This window comes from Tachypleus tridentatus, chromosome 4 (assembly GCF_004210375.1).
Source record: "Tachypleus tridentatus isolate NWPU-2018 chromosome 4, ASM421037v1, whole genome shotgun sequence".
Taxonomy (NCBI): Eukaryota; Metazoa; Arthropoda; class Merostomata; order Xiphosura; family Limulidae; genus Tachypleus; species Tachypleus tridentatus.
In genome coordinates this window covers 77,002,818-77,026,368 of record NC_134828.1, presented here as the reverse complement: position 1 = coordinate 77,026,368, position 23,551 = coordinate 77,002,818, and the positions used below count along the sequence as shown (strand labels likewise).

General features: G+C 33.0%; 1 protein-coding gene across 2 annotated transcripts in view; it reads right to left on the bottom strand.

Annotated features, from left to right (window-relative positions):
• The window catches only part of LOC143249487 (lachesin-like), a 128,317-nt gene that overhangs the window by 21,225 nt on the left and 83,541 nt on the right, over positions 1 to 23,551 (bottom strand). For both annotated transcript variants that reach the window (XM_076499413.1, XM_076499414.1), the window contains exons 3-4: positions 21,022 to 21,229; positions 1,980 to 2,150 (exon numbers count right to left, since the gene is read on the bottom strand). In XM_076499413.1, coding sequence (XP_076355528.1) covers positions 1,980 to 2,150; positions 21,022 to 21,229 — 379 coding nt within the window. The remainder of the gene's footprint in view (positions 1 to 1,979; positions 2,151 to 21,021; positions 21,230 to 23,551) is intronic.

The window sequence follows — 23,551 nt, the reverse complement described above, 5'->3', positions numbered from 1 at the left end:
ATGAAGGTCAGGTTAACAACACAAGTAGCTTACAATTTAGAGACATAAGTGTATTTTTGTTACACAATCTAAGATACCTGTTTTTTTTACCGGGTTATTAACTTATAAAAATGAGTGGTTGGATCTCATGATAAGTAACACAAAAGTATTAAGGTTCATATACTTTATATATAGCATAATATATTATAACAGTATTCATCATTAACTTATCACGTGTGAGTTCATAAGCTTTAATAACTCAATATTTATATAGCTAAAACATGTACAATGGTCAGCGTGAATTTCTAAGAAGAGCTATCGACTAAAGAAGTAGGGTGCTTTCTGTTACCCTCTTTCAGCTCCCAACTCTTAATATCCTTCCACAGCGTTACACATGACTAGAAAAAGACAATCATTGACCGCAGAAGTGTCTTGCTAGCTAAAATAGAAATGTCACGGGTCAAAGTAGGAAGTTGGTGGCTTTTGGAGTTGGAAACTCTATATCAGTTTATGTATTGCTGCAATAGCGGTGGACATTTTTCATTGCATTCTTTCATACTAGCGCACTCTCTTAAATACATAAGGTGTTTTGTGTTCTCTCTCCACACTGTGTATGTTGTGTTATAGAAACTTTAATATTTTTTTCGATTTATGGACGTTTCGCCATCTATGAATGTAGTTGACATAAAATATAATAAATGCTCAATAACGGCAATAAAGAGTGTAGAGAGGGTTGTAAACTCCCTATAAATACGTCCCTTGTTCCAACCATCATCCCAGAAAGTGTGGTAGAGATTGGCCTAGCAACTGAGGAACAGTTCGATAACTGACAGACAAACAAACAGACACTTTTGTGCTCTATATTTATAGCTTAATGTTACAGTACTATTTAATGGTAATTAAAGGAGTAAGATTAAATCTAAGTAAAGCTATTTATGTGTTAAGCGTGTAAGCAAGTTAGGGCTATTAATATTACTTTTATACTACTATTTAAAGTTCATTAAAAGTATAAGATTAGATCAGCTAAATCTGGTTTTGTGTTCGTCTTACTAACAGAGCTCAAGACCGTTAATAAGTGATGCAGTTTGGTTAAATGGACTTTAACTTCCTGTTGTAGAAACACAAGTCTAAAGGACGACATTTTAAAAGTCTTCCGCCTTCGTCTTTGGTAAAAATTGACACATACAGGTTTAAAGCGTATTTTTGTAGATTAAAAATAGTTGCTGTTTATCAAAGTTTTATTTTTCCTTTCTTTTCATTGATGTAACTACTACTAGGTGTTTGTAGCAGAATGATGTTATACAACATTTGATGTAACAAGATACACATTTGGCATTATATAATACAGCATTATTATGTTATTACTTCAGAATTATAAAATAATTAATCAGTGCTCTATTTAAATTGTGGGTTTATAGATAAGGATATTTTAGAAAATACACCTACAGGAATAAAGAAAAGATTTCTTTGCAATTTCAGTTTTTATATCATTAAGTAAGTTTCAGTCATGATACATATATAAAAAACCATGTAACGTTATTTCTTGCTACGAAAGATTCTCTTCCACAACTTGAACTATTTCTAATATATATAATAGCATTTTTTTCTTTTTATAATGATGGAAGAAAATTCCTATAGTAATTTCAATTTAGTTAACCAATGTTTGTATATATATACACTTAAATGATGATCATAAATAAAGTTATATTTAACTCTAGAGTTGTGATGGTAAAAAAAAAATTAATCGGAACGATCATTTAGTGTCTCAAGATACTAAAAAACGTCAAAACTAATGTCATTCTTTTTTAAAATAAAAAAGCAATAGATTTATAAGCAGAATACATAAATTTTTGCTCCCTTCTATATACTTATTTACCAGCTTTGCTGCTTTGCTACATATTAAACAAACAAAACTAAATATCTAACGCTAAAATTGTAGGTCAAATTGTTTTTAGTCCATATTATTCATTCATAGACGAAATGAACTGATTAGGACTTACCCAAATTTTTCTTGTTTTGCCAATTACTTGCAGAAATTGGCTGCCCGTCCTCTCTTCTCCACGTGACAGTGGGAGTTGGATAGCCTTTAGCTCGGCATGACAAAGTTATGTTAAATCCCTCTCTTACTAGCTCATCAGAACTACTCTCTCGATCAATAATCATCGGTGGAACTGAAAAGAAAGAGAAAAAGAAAGTTGTGTTATCAGCACAAGCACTGATGTTGCACTGAATAACCTGTGAACCTCCTGTCGCGTAATTCTGACGATAATCGTTAACAAGGACTATTTATTGAACACTTGAGCTTCCTTTAATTGTCCCGCTAACTTCCGTAGGAAGTACATTTTTTCAGCCTTATATTTGAATTTCTTTCCTAGAAGATTCTAGAAGGTAAGTGTCCTATGCAAAAATAATGATGTTTCTATTTCCATTCTTGTCTAATATACACTGAAATAAGTCATTTTATGTTTTGCAAAATATTCATGTTTTACTTGGGGGATGACATGAGTCAGAACCCTTCCTATTAAAAAAGGTTTTGTTGTTGTTGCGCGAGAAAGAGCAATATTGACCTTATATGTTAAATCCATTGAATTTTAATTTACCACAAAGAACAAATTACAAAAATAGCTAAGATCTTATTTTCTCTGAAAATATTATGTCTGAAAGTAGAAGTGTTTTGCAAATTTGGAAATGCGTTTGATAAAATATATCCGCATATTCAACAACTTGAAAATAAGCATAAGATCTTCCTTGTAAATAGCATTATGATACATTATTTCAAAGCTGTTAAAATTCGCATTATACATAAAGTTAGTTTTGTGACGTTTTTTAGCTTAACTGATATTAATCAGCTTTCAGTAATTAAGGTCTTCTAATCTTTGAAATGATGCAACACTCTGCTGGACATTTACTTTCATAATAATATAAAATACAGGAAAATGGACTGTTCAAATTAGCAGTATCTGATAACCTTTTTTTTTTAACAAAGATGCCAGCTACGTTAATCAATGTAATTCTTTTGGCTTTTGAGAGTAAAATAGTTATATTCTAAAATCAAAAGTTATCGCAATTTACAAAACAGATTTTTCTATTTGTTTGTTTCAAATTCGCGCAAAGCTACAGAAGGGCTATCTGCTGTAGCTATCCCTAATTTAGCAGACTAGAGGGAAGGTAACTAGTCATCAACTCTTGGGCAATTCTTTTACCAGTGAATTATGGGGTTGACCGTTATATTATAACGCCCCCACGGCTGAAAGTCGAGCATGTGAGGCGTGACGCGGAATTCATCCTGTGTTGCTTAGATTACGAGTCGAGCGCCGTAAATTCCTCTGACCATCCCAGGCCTAAACAGTTTTTCTAAACATATTTTTAAATCTAAATCTTTTATCTGAAATTAGTTAAAAAATACGGTCACTTATTAATATCTGATAATGTTTTATGATATCTGCGAACATACAATTATTTCACTGGATTATGACGTTGTTTATCTGGAGTAAAGAAGAATTATCATTCGAAACTAAATAAGGATTGTTACGGCTTTAGTGCATTCTTCTCAGAATATACCAATCATATATCCATATCCGTCTGTGAAATACGGCAATATTTATTTAGTTCTATAATGAAAAAGTTATATTAAAATGCTTTATTACAACCTGCAAAATTCTTCATAAGTAAAAATAATAATAACAACATCTTAAAACAACTTAGTGCTATCGAAAAGCATTTCAGTCATATGTTGGTTTTGTTTCTCTTCATAGGTTTATGTGTTGGACAGATCTATTTGCTCTCAAACTCTAATATTTGAGAAAAATGATTGATAGTTTAACACAGTTTAATTGGCTTTAAATAAGAAAAGCTAATGGAGTGGTCACCAATGAATGACAAATTCACCTTCATCAGAAATATTTTAGTCAAAGTATTCGTTTGAAAAGCACATTCGTGGGACTTTTTTCAATGATGATGTAACTACAAGTTTTAGTAGTTTGGCATTCCATGCACCGAAACAATATACTGCCCTCTTTTGACACAACTGAAAATATTATTCCATTAAATTCGGTAAAGTTAAAAAATATATAGATATATCTTGTTCGATCGTTCACATGAAACAAGTATGCCCAATAGTAATGACTACCTCATGCTTTGAAAATATCTGTACAAACCATGGACTATGTACCAATTCTCTTGACGTTCTGTTGATCTGACTTCTCAGAGTAATAATATCCCTTTCTTAATGAGTTACAAAAACAACTAAATTATAAATTCCGCCAGGCGTTGTTTTCGCCTTTTTTTTATAGCAACCCAATTTGAAGAGTACACCAAGCAATTCCTCACACTTACAAATGTAGGCCTAGGTGTCAAGATCGTCTTTCTATCTCAATTTCTTCTGGAGTTTTTGGTCAAGTTTTCATAATAATGAAAGAGTTAATTGAGCTGCTGTATTTTCAAAAAAAGTTTCTTTTTTTTTACTTCGGCTTTGATACCTAATACGTTGGTGGAATAGTAGCTCTGGAACAGGAAATGAGTGTGAAATGAAAAATAAAGAAGTAAATGTTCTGTAATAATAATTTAAATTTGTCAGCTAACAGTCGTGTAGTCGTGCGGGGTAGGAAGGGAGCGCCGACCCCAAACTCCACCTACAGAGGGAGTGCCAATCCCATAATTCAAATGTAGCTTATTTCCCGTGTTTTATTCTTGTAAATTTAAATGGAAATGTAATGATGTATCTGACGTGGAACGTTTTATATCTAATGAAGTTTTTAACATTGGCCTAAAGTTACCTGACTTTGCATACACTGATGCTTTACAGTGGTATATCTTAAACAGTTATTTTCTGAATCTCTAGTTAATTAGTATAATCATAACAGTAAAATAACCAGTATGATAATTAGCTGTTCTGTTAAAAGGCAATAGGTAACGAGGCAGCACTGAATTAGTGCTCATTATATATTAAGGTGGTCGTGGTATTCTAAAATTGCTTTCATTTTTGTTTTTATAATTTTGTTCAAGGTTGCGCAAAGAATTATCTGCGCTTAGACGTCACTAATTTTAATCTGGCAGACTAGAGAGAAGGCAAATAAATCTTTGTTTTGTTTGTTTAAGAGCATAGGTCCATTGAACTATCTGCTCCGTCCAACACTAGGATTTTAGTAGTGTATGTAAATAAGTCTATCACTGTCCCATCGGGGATCGGTAGATGATCAACAGTGATTACTGTAAGTTCTTTGACTAACCACTAATTAGTGGAATTTGACCAAACTCTTGTGGCATTACTAAAGTCAAATAAATAAATGACGTTTCGACACTTTCACTTTATAACATCGAAAGTAAAAATCCTGGATTAATGACAATTTCCATATAACTAAGTTTAACTTGTTTTATCTGTTTGATTATTATAAAATGAAAGGATCAAACTCGTGATGACATGTAGCTTCTTTGACAGTCGAATGGCCTTACAATGACTCATGTGTGCAAGTCAATTTCAAAATGGCTCAGTTCTGTGAGGTTATTAATTGAAGGACATGATCGAAGTAAATTACAAAGTGGACAATGTTTCATCTTGTTTGGTTTATCACGTTTGATGAAAATAGTTTTTCTTTCTTATTTAAAAAAATAAGAGTGATCTGTCAAGGATTTCATCGCTTTACCTCAAAATACAAAAAAAAAATATTTCTCGGGCTAAACGTTCTATGTTGTGTCACTTGACACCACAAAATAAACTGCATCTAATTTTCTCCAAGTTTTTAACACAAAATATACCCCATTAGTTAAAAGAAGACGAACCAAGTTTGACCATAAGTATTATTTGTACAGACTAGTCCAGAAGTAGGATATTAATTTCAGTTCACTAAAGAGGATTAACAAGCCGATGTTATATCTAAGAACGTTTCCAAAAAGTATCTTCTTTTCTAAACGCTAGCGATTCCTTGTTTGTACAAAATATAACAGAAAAATTACAACCATGTCATTTAAAATAAACCTGAATAATCTTTCAACAGAAAGTTACTTGTGATACATCGAGCTGCATCAGCATCCATTGTATTTAACTAGAAGTGTTTTGTTATATGTATGTATTCATATAGAGGGTGTAGACTGAAGTAAATATTGGAATCTTTCACTTGATAAACCGATTATCTGGAGAAATTCAACAAAATAGAAAAGCATACAGGAAATTCAATGCTGCAAAAATTTACAGTCACTCGCCCCTCGTGTGATTAATGACTAAAGTACACGCATGTTGCACGTACAATCTTGTAATAAATTGTGAACACACAGACAGGAAACTTGTCTTATATGAAAATGAGAACTTATAGAAGGGTTTGCAATTTTCTGGTATGATTTATTTCTCGCGCCTCCAATATAGACAAGTTATGAATCGTAACGCATGATTACGAAATGAAAATAACTTACAACTCGTTAAAACGATACCTTTATTAACTAAACCACGTTATTTTCAGTAAAGACAGTACGATATAAATGCTAAGAGCCACAGTTATTTATGGGTGTTTCCGTTTTCATCACTTTTCGAGGACCTCATAGCTCGTGCATAAAAGTTGCCCAGAGTTTATATTAAAATAGAAATCAGGCTCAATATATCCTATGATTTAATTGACAAAATCATAACGCTGTCACTCAACCTGATTATAAGTAATATAGAAAACTATCTACGTAAATGCTAATCAAGCATGTATATATAATATGTAATAACGTGTGTGAACATGTGGCATTTCACTGTTCATGCCGAATATTGTTTCAAATGAGATTTTCGACAGTCAGACATTTCATCAGCTATTTCAGCCTTTCAAATCATAGTGCTAAATGAGTAAAGCAAGATAAAAAGTGTATTTGTAATTAAGCAGCACAACGCTACACAATGGGCTGTCTATGCTCTGCCCACCACGGGAATCAAAACCTGGTTTCTAGCTTTGTATGATCACAGAGGCGAGTAAACAGTATATTTAAACACATTAACACATGCTATCTTTGAATGTTACTTTCAAAGTTCTGTAGGCGTTATTATAATGTATGCTTGCTACCTATAAATAACACATCATTTTTTATTTAACGAATCACTTCTCATTTAGAAAACTGTTATATCACAAACTGGCAAACATTTCTCACTTCTTAAATCCGTGTAAAAAGGTTTAACAAAAAATATGTAGCATTTATTAGAAACGAGCTCATCATTATTTCAAAGGCAATACCCCTTCCCAGTAGTACAGCGGTATGTCTGCGGATTTACAACGCTAGAAATCAAGTTACGATAACTCTGGTGGGCAGAACACAGATAACCCATTCTGTATCTGTGTGCTTAATTTCAAACAAACTCGGCCCGTTATGGCCAGGTCGGTTAAAGCATTTAACTCGTAATGTGAGTGTTGCGGGTTCGAATCCCCATTGCACCAAACATGCCCGCCCTTTTAGCGGTGGGGGCATTATTAATGTGACGGTCAATCCCACTATTTGATGGTAAAAGAGTAGCCCAAGAGTTGGCGGTTGGTGGTGATAACTAGCTGCCTTCTCTCTAGTATTACACTGCTAAATTAGCGACGGCTAGCGCAGATAGCCCTTGTATAGCTTTGCATAAAATTCAAAAACAATCAAATAAACTTTCTAAGACTTTAGACTAAACCAGTAGAATTAAAAAGACTACACTTCTTGAACATACTTCAATCATAGCAGGTGTTTCTTTTTTTAACCGAAAATCAAAAAATTGACTCTAATTATTAGATTTTATATACAGTTCTCACTGATAGAAGTAATTAAATACTAAAAAAAAAAACAATGGCTTTTGATATTAGACTTAGTTAAGTGTCAGCTACGTTTCTATATTATTACGAGGTTTGTTCAAAAAATACGCGGTCTGTTTGAATTGCACGGCTCCAGTTGGTTCCAGGGGAATCCGCATGTTGTCACTAGGTTCGCACAGATCAGCTGATTACGACGCCATATCCTGATTGCAGATATCTTCATTTGTGTATTATACGCGGTTTTAAGTGAAGTGCGATTTTTTCGATTGGCGGATTTCAGAATGAATGACCTGAAGGAGCAACGACTTGCTGTGAAATTTTATGTTAAACTTGGAAAATCTGCGACTGAAACTTTTGCTATGCTTAACACGGCTTACGGTGATGTTGCTATGAAGCGTACGGCATGTTTCAAGTGGCATGAACGTTTTAAGGATGGTCGACAGTCCATTGAAGGTGATGAGCGTCCTGGACGTCCTTCACGTCAACTGACGACCCACACGTCGACAAAATCAACACCCTGGTGCGGGAAAATCGACGTCTGACTGTCAGGAAGCTTGCTGAAGAGTATGGGATATCAGTTGGATCTTGTTACGAGATTTTGACCGAAAAATTGAAGATGCACCGCGTTGCTGCGAAATTTGTGCCTCAGAACTCGTGAGTTTTAGCCAAACACTCGATCACTATTCTTCCCCACCCCCCTACTCACCTGACCTTGCTCCTTGCAATTTTTTCTTGTTCCTCAAACTCAAAAGACCCTTGAAAGGAAGAAGATTTGAGACGATTCCCGAGATTTAGGCAAATGCGACGAAGGAGCTGGAGGACATTACAAAAGAAGCGTACCAGGACTGTTTCAACAAGTGGAAACACCATTGGGATAAGTGTGTGCGTTGGGGAGGAGAGTACTTTGAAGGGGCCCCAGACCTGTAATTTCTAAATAAAGTTCATTTTGTTTTATGACGTCAGTCCGCGTATTTTTTGAACAGCCCTCGTATTTTCTATTGTTTATTGTATTTATGAAAGCGGTCGTTAATACATAACTCAATACTTAGCTGAAGTTTTTCAACTCTTTTATAAAGTAAAACGTTTATTAAAGTAATAGAAACTCTTAGGCTTGAAAAGTTTTGGCTTCTTAAATTATTCATTCATTAGGTTCAAAACCAAACAACAATATCGGTTATATCTGTTACTCGTACAATAAGTTATTTTAATATAATTATCTTAAAGCCAACTGTGCAAACACCAAATAATAGGAATTCCCCATAAGGTTGAGGAAATGTGAAGCTATAGTGAACCCACTGATGTTATGTTTTAGACAACCAGACAGAATAACCCAATTCTATACAGCATCTTCCTTAAACCTCTCCTAACTACAAGGGGCGCTGGTGACGGTTGAGTATATTCCTGAATAGTATTTCCCACTTCAAATATTACTTACTATGTTTGTTAAAACCTCTTCCAGTCACAAGGAAGATCCGGAGATTATGATATACCGGGATAGGACTTTAGCACTTCAAACAATACTAATTTATGTTTCTTCATTTTCCATATTATCGCTTTTTCTTGATGAGTAAAATGTGGCTTCGCGATTCATAAGATAGATTTGATATCTCACAAAACTGTAAGAATATGGACTGGGTGGGTATTGTACATTTAAGATATATCATGGAAACTGAAGTCTACTATTGTATTTATGAATCATATTTTGTTTTTCTCAGATTCACGGTTTAAATATTATTCTTTATCGAAAAGTAGGTGTATCTAAAGTTCTTATATATGAACATATCTTCATACATCACATTACAAAATTTTGTGGATTTGTTTGCTTCTCAAGATTTTTGAGGTATAGTCATATATGAAATATCCATACACAGTTGTTAATAATTTTGATCACTATTGTCTAACAGAATAGTAGGGTTCGACCGTCATTCATAGAAAACACACTCAGCTTCAAAGAACGGGGGCGTTTGGTTATCAACAGGAAATAAAACATGAACCTCTTATTCATAGCCTGAACACGTTAACTCCACACAACTCTATGTACTGAAACTATGAATCCTTTTGTTCATAGTATGAACAAGTTAAGTACACCTAACTCTATAAATCCTTTTGTTCATAGTATGAACACGTTAACTACACCCAGTTCTATTTACTGAACCCATGAATTCGCTTGTTCATAGTATGGACATGTTAACTACACCCGATTCTGTTTACTGAAGCCACGAATGCTCTTCTTCATAGCTATAACACATTAATTATACCCAACTCTATTTACTTAGGCCATGAACACGTTAATTATCGTTACAAAATGTAATTTTCTTTCAAATAAACTCCAATAAAGAAAAGTCACGATAAACGTCTAAAGAATTCCGTATGGTAAGGTGTGAAGTTGTTATAAAAGTAACAACTAATCCCATGCCCAGTTAAGAGTAACAACGTTGTCGATGAGGGAAGTTATTTTATTGACATCCTTCTGATTAATATTTCTATTATAAGAATGGCTATGTATGAACCTTGGTGTTTAGCCCTGTTCTAGGTAATTTCACTTCCCATGTAAAAAAACACACTAAAAGTGGCATATATTAAACAAATTTTCGAACTTTTTGTTACGAGCTATTGCTTGTAGAAAGTCAATCTGGTTATCTAAATTGTATCTAACAAGAAGAACTTGCAGCTGTTTGTTCATATCTTCATACTTCTCTTTGTTGTTTTTGTAACCACTATCGAACCTAAACATTCTTCGACTGTACAAAGCATTCTTCTTTCTTTAGAGTTAAAATTAATTTAACATTTCAAAATTAAAATGCTTATTGTGTTGGGAATGGATTATCCTACATCTGGCAACTTTAACTGTTTTTCAAACAACCGGGAATGAAATTATTGTCATGAGCTGCCTTTCTGTTTAGAAATACCAATACATAAATTCTAATTGCTCATCGTAACATAAATTATTCATATTCGTTCTTTGCTTTTCTTCAGGAGATTTTATTAGTTTAAGAAAACCAGGCTATGTCATTATTACATTTATAATCTTGATAAGATTGAGAAATACTGAAATATTTGTTATTTGTCACAAGCCAATAGTTTTAGCCTTATTATATTTTACCCACCAAACTATTTACTCAGTCCTTTCTAGTTTTTCACAGCAGAAGAACGTGCTGCTATCATTTCGTGCCCCTCAGTGGCATAGCGGTATGATTGTGAACTCACACCGCTAGAAACCGGGATTTGATGCCTATAGTGAACAGAGCACAAATGACCAATTGTGTAGCGTTGTGCTACAAAAAAAACCAAGTCAGTATCAGTTTGTCCACACTATATCCGCCATATCATTGTCATTTTGCTCACTAGTGGAAACTGCTTTCACATGAGAACAACCGAAGCACTTCACACTCCGTCTGCAGATATAATACTGGACACCATTATAAAATTCGTTAAACAAAGGGTTGTACGAAAGCCTTCTTTACAAAATGAATATTTTTATCTATTTTCCGTCTCACTAAACCCGCTTGAGCTTCTAATCAATACACATGTTATAATTATCACCTTTGATATCTGTAAGTAATGTAGTCATTCCTTGTAGTTATTTCAAATATTTGGTTTTTGAGGTAGAGGAATGAAACTAATAACAAGTTATATGGTGATTTCAAAAGTGTGACCTCGTAATCATCTCTAAATTATAGAGTTTATACGATTCCGCTGAATATTTTGTACGAAAAATATTAGGTTAACAACTGCAAATTACTTGCTCCTAGAACATTAACATTTACTTTCATGCCTTTTCATTTAAAACACCTCGTATTCTCTTAATAAGCACATGTCCGCAGAAAATGTGACATTTATTATGAAACTTAGTCCAGTGTAATAAAATAAATCACACTTTTTCTTGAATGGCCAACATGACGACTAGAATATTACTAACTCTTAATGATGAAGAAAATAAAGTAATGAGAAACGAGAAATCCATTGGTAATTTTTTTTACTTCAGTTGAAAGCACTCTCTAACTGTAATGAAGTTTTTTTCATAATTGGATAAAGAGAACTATATCTGTCATTTCTGCTTCTGAATTCCTGTTCTTTGCCACGATAAAATAGGAAAAATTGGCGTGCCACGTTTTCATAAATTTAAAGAAATACTTCCGGATAAAATAAACCGGAAACTGCTGACAATGAGACCACTTATTTCTGTAGATACGTCTAGTAATGCCAAAGGTAGATGCAGATGGCATTATTAAGTAGTTTCCTAACACTTGTGTATATCTATGTATGTAACGAACAGCTTTGCAGAAATATGCAAATGATTATGAGAAAGATTTAGTATGAAAATAATGTTATTATCTGAAATTAGTGGAATGTGTTTGATAAGAATATAACAGAGTTTGTTGCACACGTTGCTGCTTATCGTTATAAACGATAGTTCACAGTTTTCGTATATTTCTGAAATATAAAGCGATTCGTGGATGTAGCCTATTCCTAAATCATTAAAGAACTAAATAATGCATTCACCTTTATATTAAAATCTATATCAAGTTTAGCCTTACACTCGATGCAATTCCTGCGAACAGTTGCGTACCTATGAGGTTAACGACTACAACAGATAAATGACGAAGTTTATTAAAGATTCGAAAACTTGGCTGTAACTTAATTGCGGCTACTAAAAAGGATGATTTAATTCAAAGGTTGAAGAAAAGTGATTTACTTTAACGTCGGTTTTAAATGTTCTAAGGATTGACCTGGTACATACGCATGTCCAGGCATGCTCTGTAGATCTGACATAAAATTGATGTTAGGTGGTTACGTTTAAAGTAATGAGAAATTTTACTTTTTTTTTGGCTAAATCATCGTTCCTTTCTGTTGTTTTTTTTTTTGTTTCATTCGCTGTGACGTTTATTAGATTTTTTTCTAAATCTTCTTGAATAGTGACGTTTTTGATCATTTGGATTTTCGAGGAGGCTTGCCAGAATAAAATCATCTCATATGAGATATATCTTGGTAACCAGTTTTCAGAAATGTAAGCAATTACCGTATTTGTAATTTGGTACGATAGAACTACAATCTACACACAGTTGTTATTTTCTGATAAACACGTTGATATTCAATTAACGTATTTCTGTCGATTGTAAATATTTTTCTTAGTTTAGGGGGAAAAAAGCTGAAGTTTTTATAAATTCAGCTTTGCTCATTATTTTGACGAAATATTATAACTTGTTATTTTTAAAAAAAATACAGTCTTTGTTACTATAAAATATTTAACTGGTGACTGGTGGCGTCCTCCATATTAGTTTATTCAACGTCTCTTTCCTACGTTGCTTTTGGTTTTTGCATATTACACAAAAAATTTTAATCTTGTTACATTTAACATATGTTTTTATATTTACATCTCTTACCCTTACAAAATTAGTGACATAGCAAAGACTACGCAAATATAAAGATTTGTCACGAAAAGTCATAAAGAGGCAGTATTAAGAAACATTTACAATATTTTTATCTTTGTTTCCACAATAAATGACTTAAATTTGTACAATTGATGATGATTTGATTTAATTTCATAGTATTCTTTTTAATTTACTTTTTTCAATGAGGAAATCGGCACTGCCTTTCTTTTCAGGTTCGCTCCATTAACGTTTCTAAGACAGAGTTGTTTGATTGTTTCATTTTAAGAACAAAGCTGAATAATGACCTGTATGTGGTATGCTCACTGCGGGTATCGAAACCCGGTTTTTAGCATTATAAGCCTTCAGACTTACCGCTAAGCCACTTAGGAAGAGAGTGGATGAGTTGTAATATTGATTGCTCATAAGTAAGGTTGTACTACAAATAATGAGAAATTTGGTTTATATGTTTCGTGAAATCATTACCGCTATTTTACCGCACTTATAGACCCGGCATGACCAAGTGGTTAAGGCACTCAACTCGTAATCCGAGGTTCGCGGGTTCGAATTCCCGTCACACCAAACATGCTCCTCCTTTCAGCCGTGGGGGCGTTATAATGTGACGGTTAATCCCACTATTCGTTAGTAAAAGGGTAGCCTAAGAGTTGGCGATGGGTGGTGATGACTAGCTGCCTTCCCTCTAGTCTTACACTGCTAAATTAAGGACGGCTAGCGCAGATAGCTCTCGAGTACCTTTCTGCGATATTCAAGTCAAACCAAACAAACAAAACCACACTTATATATAAGTTTCTAAATGTTAACCTTAAGCTAAATGTTATGTTATTATCATGATGTCTCTTTAAGCCTAGCACTAAAATAGATAACAAAAAATAAAGTTTTACAATTTCGTCAGAATCGTAGAATACTTGTAAAAACGACATAGAGAAAGTGTTTTTATTGTATAGTGATGTTGAAAGAATAAGGAAGTTAAATTTTCTTCTTCATCATTTTGTATTGTAAACATAAAAATCTAATTACATTTCTCTCGTGAGCGTGCTTTGGTCGTCTATTATTGCCTGTTCTAATTAGTTTGATTTAATTTAAAACACAAATAACTGGTACTGTCGTTTCATGTTTTATTAGACTGAAAAATAGAATTACTCTAGAAACGGACACCTCAATTTGAGGCATTTGAAGAAATAATTAATTTACAACTCAAAAAGACTGTTTTATATTGTTTCTTTTATAATTTTCAAGATTCGTGTAAACTTTTTGTTTTGTTTTTATATTCAGATGGTTAAATTCAATAGGTGGACCAAACCGAAGAAGGTTGAACAAAAATTGTAGAAAATTAATTTGCCCATTAAAAAATCTGATTTTACAATATTAAGTTCATCTCTACGGTTTTTTTCTTTAAGTTTTCGTCTCTTGTATATCAGAAAGATAGCAGGTGATATTAATCAAATTACAAGAGTAACAACAAATGTAATATTAATGTGATTATTAGTGTAAATCTAACAACGACCAATGTCAAGAGCAAGAAAAAAAAGAGATACAGGGTTGTAATTCATCAGTGTAAGATATTTTACTTGTAGATTAAAATATAAAATTAAATACGCCTAGCAAACAGTGGAAAGTAAGAAGTATACAAATTTAAATCAAACAATTTGAATTTGATAACGTTATTATCTCTCTCGATTTTTATTTAGTGTATGTAAATATAGATATGTACACTAAGTACGTTTTATTCCGTTTTTCATAAATGTATATATGTCAGATCACATATGTTCTCTATGTTTCGTTAAAAGAACATGTGAACAACAATAGTATTGAAGAATGAAACCGAAAATTAATTTGCTAGTATGACCATCTATGAACTTAAACCACGTCAGGTAATGTCTTCTTCCATCGCAATGTTTACCTTAAAAGTAAGATAATTTTTGATAGCCTGTATTGTTATTTGATATTCTATAAACATTCTTCTAAACTTATTTAGTTTTGTTCAAAATATACTCAAATATGTTCAGTAATTTCGAATGTATTTCTGTATAGACAACGTCGTTAGTACCAGAATCAATATATTACGAGTAGCAGAAAATGTCTTCAAATAGTTTTAATAAATTATTGTTAGTGTTTATACCTTTTGCTGAAAAAGCGTAATTATAATAAATTATATTTGTTATAAGACAGGAGTATTAGTTTTTTTGTAACATTAAACACTCATTCTTTATATATATCCCTTGGCGTTTGTTCCAAGTAGAAGAATATTATAATAATTTTCGAACCACAGTCTTATTTATTTCCGGCCAAACGTTTCGCAATTACATTATTTTCTTCACAAATACCGTAAAGAAACGAATAAAAATATAGTGTTTACAACTAGAAGATTAATCCTATTATATTATGATAAGAGCAGTTGATGGAAGACAATGTTTCAGTCAGCTAAAAGGAATCTGAACTCAGCCTGCGTGAGATCTCTAATATGAGACCACCTCCTTTCACACATTTCTTGTCAGGGCTGTAAAACTCAAACGATATTTACTAGTGGTTAAAATGTTCTCCCTTAAAAATAGTTCACAATCTTTGAAAAAGACACTGAGAATAAATCGCACTTTGTAATATTCCAGTACTATTAGTGCCTTGTAGTTACTACTTCTATCTTTGGTCATGCTCATTCTTGTGGGTATGATCACACACCACTGTTCAATACTGCACTTTCCACTGTATCAAATTTCTGCAAGTTCTTCTAAGACAATACATTTTAGTAAGATTTCCCCATGTACGTGGACATCGGCTTCTAAGATCATGTGTAAGAAAGCCGAAGTCACAAAAGTCCATTGAAATTGTTTAAGAGCAGCTGAAATTTTTTGTATAAACGAATTTCTGTAGTTTTAATAGCTTCACTCATTATTTTTGTGAAAGATTTTGATTTTCAGATATAGCTGAGAGCTTTTAAACATTTATTTTTTTTGTTTTTCAACTTAAAATCCCTGTTTATTATCAACAGCACCACGAGACATGCTCAGCTTCATTGTAAAAATGTGGGGGGAGGAAACAGAAAGATTCTCTTTTGTAACTAAAATTGTCAATTTGATGATAATGATATTGATCTAGACTGACTAAGTCTTTTAGTTTCGGAGCTTGTTGCTCCTCTAAACAAACTGAGTCATTTTTATCCCTCCTATATAGAACAATAAAAGCTTTTTTCTTGGAAATGTACTTTAGATCTATATTATTTAATAATTACAGTGTACGAAAATTATTCCTCAGAGAGTTCTAGAACGCATTTATCTTGGCAATACGTTTACGCGTAGCGGCTTTGAGCTGTCGAAAGGAAGATAATTTGTCGTCGAACTCATAAGCCTTGGTATTAGGCGAAAGAACACGTTGGTACTAGATGTAGAAGATATAGTATAGTTCACATATTTTTATAAATTTCTTTTACTTTCACTTTTACGTTCCTTCAATTGGTAAGTAATCTTCCTTTTGACGCTATATAACTTGATCCAACTGTGGAACAAAACTTAACTTTCACTCTTAAGTTCCTTAAATTGGTAAAGTAATCTTCCTTTTGACGCTATATGATTTGATTCAATTGTAGAACAAGCTTTTACTTTCACACGTAAGTTCCTTGAGTTGGTAAAGTAATCTTCTTTTGACGCTATATGACTTGATCCAATTGTGAAACAAAACTTAACTTTCACTCTTAAGTACCTTGAATTGGTGATCTTCTTTTGACGCTATATGACTTGATTTAATTGTGGAACAAAACTTAATTTTCACTCTTAAGTTCCTTGAATTGGTAATCTTCCTTTTGACGCTATATGACTTGATCCAATTGTAGAACAAACTTTTACTTTTACACGTAAATTCCTTGAATTGGTAAAGTAATCTTCTCCTTTTGACGCGTGGGCCCGGCATGGCCAGGTAGGTTAAGACGTTCGACTCGTAATCTGAGGGTCGCGAGTTCGAATCCCTGTCGTACCGAACATGTCCGCCCTTTCAACGGTGGGGCGTTATAATGTGGCGGTCAATCCCACTATTTGTCGGTAAAAGAGTAGCCCAAGAGTTGGCGGAAGGAGGTGATGACTTCCCTCTAGTCTTACACCGCTAAATTAGGGTCAGCTAGCGCAGATGGCCCTTTTGTAGCTTTGTGCGAAATTCAAAACAAACAAACAATCCTTTTGACGCTGTATGGCTTGAGCCATTTGCGTTGGTTCTTCTGAATGACAAGTGAAGTTAATTCAAATAAAAATAAACATTTGTAAAAATATTATTGGTAGCGAAATAAGTAAATATTATTGTGCTATTAATATTTATTCTATTCCTGATTTATAAATCGATTAAATAAAATTAATAATCAATATATTTCGTCAACTTAATCCAGTTCACGACATTACAGATGTTGTTCATAGTGTCTCAGCAATTACTCTGTCTGGTGAGACCTACTATTGAAAGAGAGATTGATATATTGGTATACATTCTTCTGTCCTTTCTCTCTTACGGTCTTAAAACATACATGCCAAATATGTCGCTTGTGGCTCCACGTCTCGCATCTATGGTGACATTCCACTGCATTAATTAGCGCGTGCATATCATTCTCATAAACTACGAATAACCCTCTATAAACCTCTATAAACCAACTGTACATAATAACAAATGACAACTTTTATTTTAATTTATACACCATAAGAAAAAACTGCCTTTTTACCACATCTACGTTTTCTTCGTAGTACTAATAAGATATACACAGTATTTTCTTTTAATTAATACAATTCAAAACTAAAAAGTAGTGTGTTTTATTTCAATTATTTGCATTGTCTCCAAGGCGATTACTGCAATTCGTTATTTTTTAGATATTCTAATAACTTTGCTTGTTTGTTTCTAGTTAAGCGCGAAGCTACACATTGGGCTGTTTGTGCTCTGTCCAGCAAGAATATCGAAAGTTGCAAGTTCGCAAACATTTCGCTAAGCCACTAGAGTGGATTCAAAAACTCTCCAGGTGACATTGTTTTATGTATCCCCATTATACATTTCAAATAATTTCTGTAACTTTTTCAAAATATTCATTAGGTTCGCTTCAACGAAATGTTTCTTCCATTTCATTAAATCTCTCTTCTGACAGAAATTCCAAAAAAAAAAGTGGCAGACAAAACTTGTGTTTGTAGTTCAAATTGTTACATCTTTCGTTGTCGAAAGCTGGGAAGTAACTACAGTTTCTAATTTAACATCACGTGTTTTCTTTAAAACTTCCACGTTTGGTACCAGAAAATCGATACACTTAGTTCATTAAGCTTAGCTTGTTAGGTATCAAGGCTTCAGTTTTTCTCATCATTATCTTAATTGGACTTAATTTGTTCAACATGTTAAATATTTTCTGTACAAAGTTACGACTTTTTCGTATTTATATGCTTTGATGTAGTCATATAAGAATAAACTCGAATAAAATATAAAACGGATGCTTTCTGTTTACAGGCATACTAAGAAGTTTCTCAAATCTCTATAAAACATCTTTAGAAGATATAATTACTTCTTTGTTTTTTCTAACCATCATTGTGTTTACGTCTCAGTTAATTTCAAAATATAACTAAAAGTGTTTTAATATGCAGTTCAACTAGACAGACATGATAGATTTTGCAATTTGTTTGTAGTTAAACACAAAACTACAAAATGGGCTATCTGTGTTCTGCCTACCACGGCTATCAAAACCCGTTTTGTAGCATTGTAAGTCCACAGTTTTGCAATTCGAAACAACTCTTTCAAATTTACTGAAAATGTATTGAGATACATGTGATCTGTTTATTCAGCAACTCATAAGAAACAACAAAAAAAAGAATTTTAACTGCAAGGCCGTCATTTACTGTTAAAAAACTGTTCTTCCATATATTTTCAACACTACCATTTACGCTAAAGAAAAATATAGTTTTCACCTCATCTTATTAAAAAGCAAAATCTAAGGTAATTTATAAGTGAATGGACTTCAAGAATATTTTACTAATATATATATATCTATTTCACAAAGACTCATGCGAAAGTTATATAATTTTGTAACATGGCTAAAGTGATTGTGTAAAATAATGTGTATTTTTTTTCATAGTAAAGCTATATCAAGCTACCTGCAATATCCACCGAGGGAAATCGAACCCCTGATTTTAGCGTTGTAAACCTGTAGACTTACAGCTGTCCCAGTGGAAGACTTGTGTAAGAAAGATAATACAGAAATTACTTTGGTTTGGTTTGAATTTCGCGCAAAGCTACACGAGGGCTATCTACACTAAACGTCCCTAATTTAACAGCGTATGACTAGGAGGACGGCAGCTAGTCATCACCATCCACCGGCAACTCTTGGGCTACTCTATTCCCAACGAATAGTAGATTTGGCCGTCACATTATGACTCCCCAACAGCTGAAAGGGGGAGCATGTTTGGTGTGACGGAGATTCGAACCCGCGACTCTCGAATTACGAGTCGAATGCCTTAACCACTTGGCCATGCCAGGCCTAAATTTCTTAAGAACGGTAACTTGACTCTATAACTCAAGGTTTTAGCTTAATATTCAAGGTGATGTGATGACACCTTTACCAGTTTATATAGGACCAACATCTTCTGCTGAAAATAAATTTTTCTGTGAAAACGTTCACAATTGAGCAAGCATTTTGTATTTTAACTATCACAATAAAACTCCTTTTATTCAGTTGCGTACTTTTCTTATGTAACTATTTTAATTATTTCGTTTGCAAAAAAACTGTGTAACACTTAACTCACTAAATATGCGTTTCACTCAAAAAAGAATAATGAATTTAGGAGGCCGCTACTATTGCTTATTGCACTGCTTTACAGTATTTATATAAAGAAAAAATGTTGATACAGCACATGTATTGTAAAACTAATGTTTTCAGACATTAGGTTAGGTTTTTCTTCTGATTAATTCTCAGGAACACAGGATGCAAAGAACTGATTTTTTATACTTATAATTTATTTTTGCTTGCTGCTTCACATGCACAGCGTGATACAATTAAATACCAACAAGCAAGTTTATTCTTGATTATTGTGAAAATACTTGTCTGCGTTTGGAAAAGAATCTAATGTTTTTAATGAAAAATAAGATCGTATGTTGTTAATTCACCACTTCGATGCCTTACAAATTAAACGTCTAGAATTCATACTAATACATCGAGAACTACATGGTTTTATCGGCTCACTGAAAAACATGGTGTTTTTATCTCCTGGTGCATATTTTCCAAATGCATTAATATTCAAAGTAAAATATAAAGTACCTTCACTGCTTAAACACCTACCAATCCTAAATAATTTCTTTAAAACCTTTATTTTGAAGTTTTGGGGTAAATTGTGAAGAATAAGTCGAAGTAAGGAAATAAAATGTTAAAAACACATGTGTGTTTCTGCATACCAATAACATGTTCGTGATTTTACTTAAGTTTTAACTGACGGTTTTGATTTGTGTTTGACGATGAATTAGTACAATTATTTTGAACATTTATTAACGTCCAAGATTAACACTAGAACACTCATTATCTCATTTAAATGCATAAATAGTTCTGAATATAATATTTTCTTCTGATGGTAAGAGCGTTTGACTCGCAATCTGAGCGTCATGGGCTCGAATCTCTATCTCACCAAATATGTTCACCCTTTTAGCCGTCGAGCGTTATAAAGTAACGGTCAATCCCATTATTTGTTGATAAAAAGAAGCCCAAGAGTCGGCAGAGAGTGGTTATGACTAGCTGCCTTCCCTCAAGTCTTAAACTGCTAAACTGGGGACGACGAGTGCAGATAACCCTCGTGTAGCTTTACGTGAAATTCGAAACAAACTTATAAATCTTCTAATGGCCAAAGTGCATAAGCAGTGTTATCACGTATAGTCACTGTGTTCAACATTTTTAAAACAACAAACGTCTTTCTACTTACCAACCACCTCCAAATATCCAGTTTGACTCTTCATGGGCACCGTGTTTATCTGGCACATATAGAATCCTCGATCTGATTCCTGTGCATTTTTTATTTGAAGAACCCATCTATTCTGGTCATTGTAATCAAGGTTAACTCTATAGTTCCTCGTAATGACATGATGATGGATGGTTAAGATAGTCTTGCTCTCAACTCTTAACCATGCAACCTATCAAAAACCGGAGAAAGAGTTGAACTGCTTCAAAAATGACAAAAGTTCGAATACGAAATGTAAGCACAATGTTAGGAGGCAATTTGTTATCGTCAGAAATATAAAGGATAAAACGTAGTTTAATTAGGTTTTGTTTTCTACACTTCCATTATAGAATAAGGTAATGTATACAGAAATGTAATATTACAATAAAATTATATTGATACAGAGGTCCAACTAGATAGCATTTCTTTAGTTTTTGAACCAGCACGATGATAAATGTGCTGTATAATACTAAAAATATTAAATAATATTTTTTACCTAAATCACTAATCACACATCGTAGAAAAATCAAAATTACTTTAAATCACTTCTAAAAATTGTGTAACAGTTCTATAGTAATTATGAAGATATTTTGCACTACATTACTGTATAGTTCAGTTATAATTGGTATGTAATGATGTTTTTCGTGACGAAAAATAATTTTAATCACTTAATATTTTTATCTTCACTAATTAATTTCAATAAATAAAATGAAATTATTGAAACATTCTACGTCAAAAGGTAATTTTATTTATAAAGAAAAAAATAAAATGTTTATTTGCCCCTCATTATTACTTATATTTTTCATATATAATCATCCAAACAAGCAGTTAATCTGCGGTGTGTTCAAAATAATAGCTTTTGGCACCGTTGGTTTCTAATGGTTTCGTATTTTCCATAACAGGCGTATTTAATTTTTCAAATGTTATAGGAGTAAAAGGAAAATTATCAACAGAACCTACCGCTAACTCTTGGGCTATTATTATCTGATCAGATATTGAATTTTACCCTCAATTTTATAGCGCCCTCACAGTTGCATGGTGCTTATCTGGCTCCGTTACTTTGTAATCCCATGTATAAAGCCCGCAATTTGTACCAATTAGTTTTATTCATGCATATTTATGCATGATATCTATATGATGAAAACAACTATTCCTCAGCAATAAAGAAGAAATAATTTTATGGGTCCATTATATTACTTGTTTCTTCTGTCTATGGTTAAGCTCTTTGTCATAAATTCACACTCAAATGATAAATACGTTTAAGTGGAATGGGTTTGTGTTTTCTTATAGCAAAGCTACATCGGGCTATCTGCTGAGCCCACCGAGGGAAATAGAAACCTTGATTTTAGAGTTGTAAATCCATAGACTTATTGCTGTAATAGTAGGGGGCCAAGTGGAATGGGTAATAGACGAAGTGCAAATAATCATAATTTCAAGGAAACTAATTACACAGGCCTGCAAATTTAATTTTCATAAAAAACATTTTTAATAACGGATTTTTTATAATCCAGCAACGCATATTTCAAAAATAATATTCTGTTTCTTCAATCGATTAAGGATTTTTCTTTACAAATCGGAAAGAAAAAGCAGCACATCGCCATCATGCTGATTTTCTACCTTTCCTGTTACCTTTTTTCCACTTCCCTGATATCTTAATAAAAATGTTTCTCCTTTCCTTCACTGTTGCCCCAAATTTTCAGGAAAATAGTCAATATGTAAGAAATTAATTTTCAAGCTCGTGTTGCAGCCTAACTCTTTAATTTATTGACAACATTTTCGTAATTTGGATCCTTCTTGTTTTATAAAAACTTGTCAATAACGTCTTTAAGAACAATACACATTTATTTTTCAACTTTCCTGTGTCATTTCCATCTGTTCATCTGAAGTTAATTCCCTAATCTCAGGCCCAACAAAAATTCCTTCTCTAAAATTCGATTCTGAAAGAGCTGGGAATTACTCACATAGACACTCGAACTAGTTGCCATCTTTGTCTAAGGTCTTTACAAAACTTTTTATCAAGCCCAATTTTATGTGATTTGGAGGTAATAGGACTTTTCTGTGTCAACCAAACTTTCACATTCAATGTTTTTTCTATCCCTGTATCAGGTTGACTCTACACGACTATTGCTTCTTTATCCAATGCTGATTTCGTGCTCTGCTTTTCCATTCACACAAAACACGTGAAAACATTGTATAACTGAATTGTTGAACTAACAGCACAAAGGACCTTTAAGACTCCATAAGGTAGCCAACCATTATTTGTGTTTGAACTTATTAAAAATAAATTCGAGATTTTCGTACATTTCTTTCAAGTGAACCGAATGTGCAATATAGAAAGATATACATGAGTTAACATTATGAAGGAGAATATGTTTAAGACTTCTTTTGGTGGAATCAATGAACAATCGCCATTTGCTTGGTTTATAGGCTGCAGCTTTTGGCGTTGGTATGAATTCAACATTTTTTTTAATAAACCAGTGAACCTTTGTGCGAAAAGTATAATATAAACTCTTTC